At 41.2% G+C, this 12,501-nt stretch overlaps 1 protein-coding gene across 1 annotated transcript in view; it reads right to left on the bottom strand.

The window, feature by feature from the left end:
- DDX10 (DEAD-box helicase 10) overlaps positions 1-11,772 on the bottom strand; it is a 366,232-nt gene extending 354,460 nt beyond the window's left edge. The window contains exon 1 of the mRNA XM_058289407.2: positions 11,441-11,772. Coding sequence (XP_058145390.1) covers positions 11,441-11,626 — 186 coding nt within the window. The 5' untranslated portion in view covers positions 11,627-11,772. The remainder of the gene's footprint in view (positions 1-11,440) is intronic.
- Positions 11,773-12,501: the final 729 nt, after the last annotated feature.

The following is a 12,501-nucleotide window of genomic DNA, read 5'->3' as shown; positions in this document are numbered from 1 at the left end:
TAAGAAGATAGAAAAAATACAATTAGGATTTAGGGACCTGAATGACAATGCAAAACGCTCAAACATACGTATTATAGGCATTCCACAAGGTGAAGAGAAGGGAAAGGGGTCAGAAGGAGTGTTGCAGGAAATAATGGCTGAAAACTTCCCAAATCTACTGAAAGAGACAGATGTACATATCCAAGAAGCACAGCGCACTCCACAAGTCATAAACCCCAACAGGCCCACCCCAAGACATATACTTGTCAAATTATCCAATGCTCAAGACAAAGAGAAAATCCTAAAAGCAGCAAGAGAAAAGAAAATCATCACATACAAGGGAAGCTCAATTAGATTAAGGGCTGATTTCTCTTCTGAAACCATGGAGGCAAGAAGACAGTGGTATGATATAGTCAAGGTACTAAAGGAAAAAAATTTCCAACCAAGAATACTCTATCCAGCTAAACTAGCATTCAAACATGATGGAGAGTTCAAAATATTTGCAGACAAACAGAAACTGAAAGAGTATACCAACAAGAAACCTCCCCTTCAAGAAATTCTAAAGGGAGTTCTGCAGGAAGAAAGGAAAAAACAGGAAAGGCAAAGTTGGAGGAGAGTATAAGACCAACAACAACAACAAAAAAGACAAAAAAAAAATATACAAACAAAATATGACAAACAAAAATCCAATCAAAATATGGCTAACACAAATAATTCCTTGATAGTAATAACACTGAATGTCAACGGATTAAACTCACCTATTAAAAGATTCAGACTGGGACATTGGATAAGGAAATATGACCCATCCATATGCTGTCTACAAGAGACACATCTTAGACCCAGAGACGCATGGAGATTGAAAGTGAATGGCTGGAAAACAATCATACAAGCTAACAATAACCAAAAAAAGGCAGGAGTAGCTATATTAATATCAGACAAAATAGACTTTAAATGCGAAACAATTGTGAGAGACAAAGAAGGATACTACATTTTAGTCAAAGGGAAAATCTGTCAAGAAGATCGAACAATCATAAATATCTATGCCCCTAACAAGGGTGCCTCTAAATACGTCAGGCAAATGCTGGAAAAACTAAGTGAAAGAATAGATACATCTAAAATTATAGTGGGGGATTTTAATACACCACTATCAACTCTGGACAGAACATCTCAAAAGAGAATCACCAAAGAAACAAAACATCTGAATAGTATATTAGAGGAGCTCGATCTAATAGACATATATAGATCGCTACACCCAAACACAGCAGGATATACATTTTTCTCAAGCGCACATGGATCATTCTCCAAGATAGATCATATGCTAGGCCACAAAGAAAGGCTGAACGAATTCAGAAAGATTGAAATCATACAAAACATTATCTCTGACCACAGTGGAGTCAAGCTGGAGATTTGCAAGGGACAGAAGCCCAGATTTCACACCACGATTTGGAAATTAAACAGCACACTCTTAGAAAAACAGTGGGTCAAAGAGGAAATCTCAAAAGAAATCAATGACTACCTTGAAACAAATGATAATGATAACACAACATACCAAAATTTATGGGATGCAGCAAAAGCAGTACTGAGAGGGAAGTTTATAGCCATAAATTCATATATCAAAAAAGAAGAAAGAGCAAAAATTGAAGAACTAACTGTACATTTGAAGGAATTAGAAAAACAACAACAAAGCAACCCAACAGGAAGAAGGAAGGAAATAACAAAGATAAGAGCAGAACTAAATGAAATAGAAAATAAGAAAGCACTTGAACAGATAAACAAGACCAAGAGCTGGTTTTTTGAGAAGATTAACAAAATTGACAAACCTTTAGCAACACTAACAAAGAAAAAAAGAGAGAAGATGCAAATACACAAAATAAGAAATGAGAAAGGCGATATCACCACTGACCCCACAGAAATAAAGACTATCATAAGAGGATATTTTGAAAAACTATATTCCAACAAAAATGACAATCTAGAGGAAATGGACAAATTCCTAGAAACACATAAGCAGCCCATATTGACAAAAGAAGAAATTGATGATCTTAACAAACCAATCACAAGCAGAGAGATAGAATCAGTTATTAAAAATCTCCCAACTAAGAAGAGCCCAGGGCCAGATGGCTTCACAGGTGAATTCTACAAAACATTCCGGAAAGAACTGACACCAATCCTGCTGAAACTATTCCAAAACATCGAAACAGAAAGAACATTACCCAACTCCTTCTATGATGCCAACATTACCCTAGTACCAAAGCCAAACAAAGACATCACAAGAAAGGAAAATTACAGACCAATTTCTCTAATGAACCTAGACGCAAAAATACTTAACAAAATACTTGCTAATCGTATTCAACAACACATTAAACGTATTATACACCACGACCAAGTGGGATTCATCCCAGGTATGCAAGGATGGTTCAACATAAGAAAATCAATCAACGTAATACACCATATGAACAGATTGAAGGAAAAAAATCACATGATTATATCTATTGATGCAGAAAAAGCATTTGACAAAATACAGCACCCTTTCTTGATAAAAACACTCCAAAAGATTGGAATACAAGGGAATTTTTTGAACATGATAAAGAGTATATATGAAAAACCTAAAGCCAATATTGTTTACAATGGAGAAATCCTAGACTCCTTCCCTCTAAACTCAGGAACAAGACAAGGATGCCCACTGTCTCCGCTCCTATTTAACATTGTCTTAGAAGTACTTGCTCGAGCACTGAGGCAAGAACCAGAAATAAAAGGCATTCAAATTGGAAAGGAAGAAGTCAAAATTTCATTATTTGCAGATGACATGATCCTATACATAGAAAACCCTGAGAGATCTACAACAAAGATTCTAGAACTCATAAATGAGTTTAGTAAAGTCGCAGGTTATAAGATCAATGCGCAAAAATCAGTAGCATTTCTGTACACCAATAATGAGCAAGATCAGGAGGAAATCAAGAAACAAATACCATTCACAATAGTAAATAAAAAAATCAAATACTTAGGAATAAATTTAACTAAAGAGGTAAAGAACTTATACACCGAGAACTATACAAGATTGTTCAAGGAAATCAAAGAAGACCTAAATAAATGGAAGACTATTCCTTGTTCATGGATAGGAAGACTGAACATTATTAAGATGTCTATCCTACCAAAACTGATCTACACATTCAATGCAATCCCAATAAAAATCAACGCAGCCTTCTTTAAGGAACTAGAAAAACTAACTATGAAATTTATTTGGAAAGGAAAGAGGCCCCGAATAGCCAAAGACATACTGAAAAAGAAAAACGAAATTGGAGGAATCACACTACCTGACTTCAAAACATACTATAAAGCTACGGTGGTGAAAACAGCATGGTATTGGCATAAGGAGAGACACATAGACCAATGGAATCGAATTGAAAACTCTGATATAGAACCTCACATATACAACCACATAATATTCGATAAAGCCACCAAACCCTCTCAACTGGGAGAGAGTGGCCTATTCAACAAATGGTGTCTGGAGAACTGGATAGCCATATGTAGAAGAATGAAAGAGGATTACCATCTCACACCTTATACAAAGATCAACTCAAGATGGATCAAAGACCTAAATATAAGAGCCAAGACCATAAAAACCTTAGAAAGTAGTGTAGGGAAACATCTACAGGACCTTGTAATAGGAAATGGATTTATGAATATCTCACCAAAAGCACGAGCAGCAAAAGAACTAATAGATAAATGGGACTTCCTCAAAATTAAAGCCTTCTGCACCTCAAAGGAGTTTGTCAAGAAAGTAAAAAGGGAGCCCACACAGTGGGAGAAAATATTTGGCAATCATATATCTGATAAGAAACTTATAACTTGCATATATAAAGAACTCCTATATCTTGAAAATAAAAAGATAAACAACCCATTTAAAAAATGGGAAAAAGACTTAAACAGACACTTCTCCGAAGAAGAAATACAAATGGCAAGAAAGCACATGAAAAAATGTTCCAAATCTCTAGCTATCAGGGAAATGCAAATCAAAACTACAATGAGATACCATCTTACACCCATAAGATTGGCAGCTATGAAAAAAACAGAAGAATACAAGTGCTGGAGAGGATGTGAAGGAAGGGGAACACTCATCCACTGCTGGTGGGAATGCAGAAGGATCCAACCATTCTGGAGGACAGTATGGCGGTTTCTCAAAAAACTAGCCATAGATTTGCCATATGACCCAGCAATACCACTGCTGGGTATATACCCAGCAGAACTGAAAACAAGGACACAAACCGATATATGTACACCAATGTTCATAGCAGCATTGTTCACTATTGCCAAAAGTTGGAATCAACCCAAATGCCCATCAACAGATGAGTGGATCAATAAAATGTGGTATATACACACAATGGAATACTACTCGGCTGTAAGAACAAACACACTACAAACACATGTGATAACATGGATGAATCTTGAGAACCTTATGTTGAGTGAAGCAACCCAGACATTGAAGGACAAATACTACATGACCTCAATGATATGAAATAAACAAGCTGCCCTAGATAGCAAGAGACTGAACAATAGGCTTACAGGAAATCGGAGGGTGGAGGAAGGATATGAGCCGATGTCTGCAGGGGTGGAATTTAAGACGAGATGGTGGTAAGTATGAACACAAAGAAGAGATAAAAGGGGGGCAAGGGGTTGCCTTTGGTTGGGGCTTTGCAGGTTTGAGGGTGGCTGGGGAGGGATGGATGGGTAATGTTGCCCAAAAGTGGGGGGAGGGAGGGGTAGCATATGAACACAGGAGAGGGTCAGGTGTTGGTGGAGAGTAAAATGCCGAGAAAATCATATCAAAATATAATAAAGAGGGTTACCTGTTTAGAATGCTCGGAGGGGAGGGTCTGATGCAGGACGGGCTCCTGGGGAATGTCTAAATGCTCATTCTGCCAGAGTGGGTAACACCATGGGGTAGAAACCCAAGTAGTGAGAGTGGGGGTGGACCCACATCCTGGGGAGGACTAATGCCATCAAATAGAGGGAACTGTATCCCTCGAGAGAAAGGGTGGCTCCCAGGGCATTGGGGCAGTTGAGCAAGTTAGGCCCTGAACACTATTCCATCTATCTCTGGAAGTGGCTCCTCAGGAAACGGAGGTTGGCTGTCACTGTGGGCACCAAGGTGGAAGGGAAAATGGACGTTAAATGTGTGGAACCAAAGTAAATGGGGGGTAAGAGAGGAGTTTCTTGAGAGTACACAAGGATGGGTATAAAACATGTAATATTACACCATAACATATAGGAGATGACAGACTGATAATGTAAACCATAATGTAAAACATAGGATAACTAAAAATGTAAAGAACTGTGTATCCTAAAGTATGCACCATAATGTAAGCACAGATGTCACCTTGTTAGAAAGCTAATGTCTCAGACTCTGTACATCACTTTAAGTAAATATGATATGAATAGGGCGTAAGAGTATCACTGTGGAAGGGAAAAGGTTTTCTGGTGGATGTGTGGGAGTGCTGTATATTATATATATACATTGCTGTGGTCTAGGACTCCTGTGAAGAAAAGCTGAATAATTAGGGGGGGAAAAAAAAAAAAAAAAAAAAGAAAAAGATAGGATGTGGAATTTTTTCAAGTCAACATTCTTTATCTAAGTTCTTTATCTAACTTTATCCAAGTTCTTTATCTATCCATTAAACCCATCGCTATATGCCATTCCCTAGTAAGGGACCATGACATTATATTGGGCTTCAAATTTCGGGGAGTTCTGGATCACAGAGTGTTTCAACAATGGCAATGGAGGGATACTGGTATGGGATACCAATGACAGGTGATATGTGGCTGACAGGGAGCTGTACAGAACATATGTCCAGGATGCATGGTAATGTTTGGATATACTCATAGTGGCAACAATTAAAAACCACAGCAGGGGGGGTACTGGGTTCCTGGCCAGTGGTGCTCTGTCGTGGTCCCTAGGGGAGCAGCAACAGTCTCCCAGGTACAGTGGCGGGGACCGGGAGGGAGTGAGGGTTCAACAGTGACCCCCTGATGCTAATGACTATGCTTGTGAGCTGATAAACCTAAAATAAGAACAAGGCCTAGAGCAACATTGTGCCTGGGAATTTCCTCCTGTCAGCCTTCATGTTACTCAAATGTGGCCAGTCTCGAAGCCAAACTCAGCCTGTAAATGCAATGCCTTCCCCCCAGCGTGGGACATGACACCCAGGGATGAGCCTCCCTGGCAACGAGGGACCACTATCAACTACCAACTGATGATGCAACTGGAAAATGACCTTATACGGAAGGTTCAATGCAGATCAGCAGAATATCCATGTCTACATAAAATACCATGACTTTAAAATGCTGTTTGACCTAAAGTAAGGGGGAAATGGAAAGGAGAAATGAGTTTATATGGCTACGAGTTTCTAAAAAAGAGTCTGGAGGCTGGCAGAAGGATTGCCCTCATGCACAACTGAGCAGAGTCAGAGAGACAGATAAAGCAGATACAACCCCCAGATATTGGTTCCTTTGAGGGCTAAAGAGACCCATGGGAGTTATGGTCATGGCCGATGGGGTTAACTACCAGGGCAGATGGCCCCTCTTTGGAAATGGTGTTTATGTGTGATGAATCAGGACTCAGATGGGATCTCCCTTCATAAGACTTTCATACTAATGTGCTGGAGGTGCAGTTAATGTTGGGGTTTAAGATATATTTAGGGGATTTGAATCTCTGGACTGACAATGTGATAGCCAGGTCCTGAGCCTCAACAGACTCCAGCACCTACAATCTGATCTATTGGACTTACCACACTCAGCTAAGATGGAGTTGAAGAAGGACAACCACCACACCATGGAGCCTAGAGTGATTACAACTGAAAATGGGAGGATTGCATCCAGCATCCATGTGGAATCTGAGCCTCCTCTTGACATAGAGGTGCAATGGACACAACCAATCCAATGTCCACATAGAAGAGGTGGCATTGGATTGGGAAAAGTGGACATGGTGGACGATAGGTATGGGGAAAGGCAGGAAGAGATGAGAGGTGGAGCTCTTTGGGACATGGAGCTGCCCTGGATGGTGCTTCAGAGGTAATCACCGGACATTGTAAATCCTCACAGGGCCCACTGGATGGAATGGAGGAGAGTATGGGCCATGGTGTGAACCATTGTCTATGAGGTGCAGAGGTGCCCAAAGATGTACTTACCAAATCCAATGGATGTGTCATGATGATGGGAACGAGTGTTGTTGGGGGGGGGAGAGGGGGGGGTGGGGGGGTGGGGTTGAATGGGACCTCACATATATATTTTTAATGTAATATTATTACAAAGTCAATAAAAAAAAAAATACAACAACCCCACCCTACCTCCATCACAAACAATTTCCCAGGGACAAGAGCCAAGTATTTTTTCATCTTTTTCTCACCGAGACCTCAACAACCACCTGATGCATTGTTAACATTCAGAAAAGTTTCTAAATCAAATTGTTCAGTGTTTCACCAGTGAGGCTACTAAGCACCACCTGTGTACCAGGGTGCTTTAATAAAAATTTTATTCACAGGTGCTCCTACCTCAGGAACCAAATAGCAAGGGTGTGCACATTTGGTTCCTAGAGAACAACAAATCTGCTATGATTATATTCTAGTATTGCCAGCCCTGGGAATTGATTTCACACTGTACTTATTTCATGAGTAAATCTTAAGAAAATATTTCTAATATTTCTAAAGTTAAAAAATAAAACAGAACGAAGGTTGGGGGGGGATTACTCCTTCAACTTAGTGAAAGACTGGGTCTAAACATTTGTGCACTGCAATTGCAGTGAAATATAGTGATTCAGAGATCTGGTGTTGGACCTCAATTCCCTGGGTTAGACCTCCTTGCTCACCTACTACCTGCTTAACCTTGTGCAAATTATTTAAGCTTGCTGTGCCACAAAGGTTCCTTGTCTGTATAATGGGAACAATTTCTTAGGGTTGTTTGTTGTGAGGATATGGCATGTATAAAAGCTTTGATAAATATTAGTAATTATTAAAACTAGAGACCAAAAAGAATGAACCAATGCTACCCACCAGAACAAAGGCATCTGGAAAAGATCTAGTTGTCAAACAACATCTAAACACAGATTCAACACCTACTCAAGAATAATCATTGTGCTCCAGTCTCTGGGAGAGCAAATATGAGTATATCACTGGTCTCTGACCTTGAGGTTCATGGTCTTATGGGAGTTAAGACATCAATAACCATAGCCACATGATGAATGTTATAATAAAGATATACAAAATGCTAAGGAAGCACAGCAGCACTAACTCTGCCCGGGAAGGTCAGGAAAAAAAGTTTGAGCTAAATCTTCAAATATGAGTAGATGTCCCCAGGGAAGGAGGAATAGGGTGCTCACCACAAACAGTGGAAACATCAAGGACCAGGACAAGAGACATTTAAGAGCACAGCCAGTTTACAAAACTGCCGGTTATTCCTTCATATATGCCTATTATGTACAACCTGGTTGACATACACTATCTCATTTGAGCCTTACAACACTCTGGGGAGTTAATAATCCCAGTTGAATGAAGAAACTCAGAGAAGTTGAGAAACTTTTCCCAAAGACACAGAGCCAGCTAAAACCCAAATGAGTGACATTCAAACCAGGTCTGCCTGACCTCAAATAACTTCCTCTTCCATTAGATGAGAACATGTTGACATGTTACAGTGTTTGACTATTTTCTTGAAAGTAACTGTGAGCCAATGAAGGGTCTGAGTTCAGGAGTCATATAACTGGATTTTCATCTTAGAAAGAATCACTCTAGCAGCAGTGTAAAGAATAGATTAGACATAAAACTGTACCATACAAACAGGGAACCCTAATATAAATAAACCATGGGCTACAGTTAATAGTACAGTTATAATAGTATTCTTTCATCAATTCTAACAAATACACCACATTAATGCAAGGTGTTAACAACAGAGGGGATATAGGAAAACACTGTTTTTTCTATAAACCTACCACTTCACGAAGGAGGAGGAGGAGGAGAAGAGGAGGAGGAAGAGGAGGAAGAGGAGAAGGAGGAGGAGGAGGAGGAGAAAAATAGGTAAGAGATGGATAAGGTCATAGGCCAGGGATATGCAAACTAGGGCCCAAGGGTCTAATACCATCAGCCAGCAGTTTTAGTAATGAATGTTTTACTGGAATACAACCACACCATTTCTATGGCAGTTTTTATGCAGAGTTGAGTAGTTCCAATCTTGTGACCTGCAAAGCCCAAAACATTTACTGGCCTTTACAGAAAAAGTTTGCTGACCCAATAGCTACTTCAGTAATCCAGGCAAGGGAGGACTGGGCCTGAACTAAGACATAGCATTAGGGATGGAAAAGCATTTGAGATATTTGAAAAAAGGTAGGTCACCAGTGCGAATGAGTGGATGTAAATTTCTGGGATTACTCCTGGGTTTCTAGTTAGGCCATCTACATAGATGGCAAGGCCAGGATGTGGTAAGTTAGTAACTGCCCCCAAATATATCCACATTCTAATCCTCAGAAACTGAGAATTTCATAATACTTTATATGAAAAAAGTGACTTTACAGATATGATTAAATTAAGCATCCTGAGATGGGGAGGGAGATTATCCTGGATTATTTGGATGACTCCTAAATGCAATCGCAAGTGTGATTTAAGAAAGAGGCAGAGTTAAATCTGACATAGAAGAGAAGGCAATGTGACGATGGAGGCAGAGACTGGAGTGATGCAGCCACAAAGGAAGATCTCCAGCAGCCACCAGAAGCTGCAAAGAAGCAAGGAACAAATTTTTCCCTAGAGCCTCCAGAGGAACTGCACTCCTGCCAACACCTTGATTTCGGCTCAGTGATACTGACTTCAGATTTCTGGCCTCCAGAACTGAGGGAGAATAAATTTCTGTTTTTAAACCACCAAGTTTGTGGTCGTTTGTTGCAGCAGCAATAGGAAACTAATACATAGGATTACAGATTTGAAGGATTGCTAGAGTAGGAGGAAAAGATAATGAGCCCAGTTTTGAACCTGTAGCATTTAAAAATTATATGATACAGTTAAGTAAAGACATCCAATACTGTCAGAAGTAAGGATATAAGCTCAGAAGAGCTCTGGGTAGAATAGAAGTCAACAGTCCACAAAGGTAAACTCTGGGATTACATAAAGGAAGAGAATGGAGTGATAAGAAACAAGGGCTGAAGCTATATCCGCCTTAGCAATTCTAGTCAGATAAAGAACAATCCAAAATGAAATCTAATAGTAACTTACTTCACAGTGGCTATTTGCAATATGTGCAAATTGCAGTAGTTGTTAGAACAGGGACATATATCAAATATTTTCCACGTCCCAGGTATTATGCAGAATGCTTTCTATGCATTATCTTATTCCCCACAACTTAAAAAGTAGATACTAATAATACACTCTTTCAATTGAAGAGAAAGAAGACAAAGTAATTTGCCCAAAGTCATTCATCTGGTGAACAAGAGCCAGGATCAAAAATCATCATTTAACTTCAAAGCCCAAAACAAAATTCTAAGCTTTAACTCACCTTTCTGTTTATCTATGTAAGGAAAACTATACCTGGATAACAAGCAATGACTTTGATCCCAGGAATTTCCCACGTGTGAAATCCCTGATTACACTAGAAGAGGGCAGTCACTGGGAGGCTAGGTGATGTGGGTGATGGCCAACAGACAGGGGGCGAAGGAGGAAGAGGAGATGACAGATCCAAAGAACCTGAGCTGGGAAGGAGTTCAAGTAGTCAAAGTGATGACTACAGGGATACTCATCTAGGAACATCAGCTACAGTGTGGGGTGGGAGGTACCAGGAAGACAGGAGTAGTCCAGTTTTTCCATGCCAACCCTCGGACAGAGATGTGAAGCAAGTGGAGAAAATGAAATGGACAAAGGAAGGAAGATGGATGACATTGAGAGATGCAGAAACAGAAAGACATAGATCTAGGTTTCAACTCTCACACCTACGAAGTGTGAGAGCTGGAAGTTTCTTTTCCTCTTGGAGCCTGAATTTCCTCGTCTGGAAAATGGGGATACCAAGACCCATGCCGCAGATCAAGTCAAGTAATTACGTAAAGAACATGGTGAGTGCTGACAAATTTGGTATCAATATTACCATTATTCCAGTTACTATTATTACTATGAATGTTACCGTAACGACTTCAGCATTACTCTCCCTCCCCTTAAATACCACTGCACTTCCATCATTTTATCAAAAACAGCATGGTGTGCAGAGAGCAGTCTGGACGTCAAGAACCTGAGTTGTGGCACCTGCAGGCCACTCGTGGGGCCTCCTCAGGGCCCGGCTGACACTTCCCGCCCCACTCCCCTCCCCAGGCGGGTGGACTAGCGGCCTGCCCCGCAGGCCGCATCCCCAGTGACAACCCGCCCCCTCCCCTCCGCGGCCATCTCCTCAGCGATACGTAGTCCCGCTGTCCGCCCACCCGCGGCGTCGGCGGCGCCCACCTCACCGTCTCATAGTTCTGCATGAGGCGGCTGATAATCTCGCGCTCGACCTGCCACTCGGGCTTCTTCAGCTGCTTCCTCAACTGCTTCTTTTCGTTCTGCTTATGGCTGTGTTTCTTCTTCCAGCGATTGAAACTCCGCACTGGGTCGGGCCGGACTCCCGGACTCGGAAATCCTGCGGTTTTGCCCATCACGGCGGCGTCCACGGCCCAAATATGCCCAGACACTAGTTACCTCAGGCAAGGCGGAGGCGCGGCACGGTGGAAAGAGACGCGGAACCAGCGTGGGGAAAGCGTCCAGGGGCGCATGCGCAAACCCAGGAGCCCGCCCCCAAACTTTTGAAACCCGGGCACGCGCCAATGACGAAAAAAAACACGAAGGCAGTGATTGGTGACTTGTATTCCGCAGGGCGGAGCGGAACAGTCTCCTGGAAACGGAGGAGGAGCACTCTGAGAAATGGGCGGGGCTTAGTGGCACTCCGAGCACGCTGTCTCTTTAAACCGGCGCCTGCGCACTGGCTGCTGTTACTATGGTGATGTCATACTCCTTAAGATCTAAAGACTGGTAACACACTTGATTTAGCGTCAACCTTCTCGGGCGCGCGCTTGCGCACTAGACACGCATGTAATCTGAATTATGTTTATGGGAAGCTGAACCCCAGGGAGATGAAAGATTTGCCCCAGATCAAAGAGCTAATTAATGACTTATGACTTCCATCCACTGCAAGTGTACCTCCGTGAGAAAATAAATATTCTATACTCTTCCGACACCTCATTGAGTTTTCCCTTTTCTCTGCCCAATCTGACTCCAGCTGCTGCAGCAAGGGCATGGAGCAAAGTCTAATTTAATTTGCCTTAAAATGGTATTATGAAGACAAAATGATAACTGAAAATTTTTGAAAAACTTCTTTGGCAAATTGGCCATTTAAATAAACAGGGCTGTTTAAATAAACAGGGCTTCAATGAATTGGTTTTAGGCACATTTACCTAGAGCCTCCACTGGTATACACTGTGTCCTCTCATCATTTGAAAATTATCTAGAGAACTAAGGATTGGCAGGAGTTATG

This window comes from Dasypus novemcinctus, chromosome 27 (assembly GCF_030445035.2).
Source record: "Dasypus novemcinctus isolate mDasNov1 chromosome 27, mDasNov1.1.hap2, whole genome shotgun sequence".
Lineage (NCBI taxonomy): Eukaryota > Metazoa > Chordata > Mammalia > Cingulata > Dasypodidae > Dasypus > Dasypus novemcinctus.
Note: the sequence above shows the minus strand (reverse complement) of the source record. Positions and strands in the feature narration are given on the sequence as shown.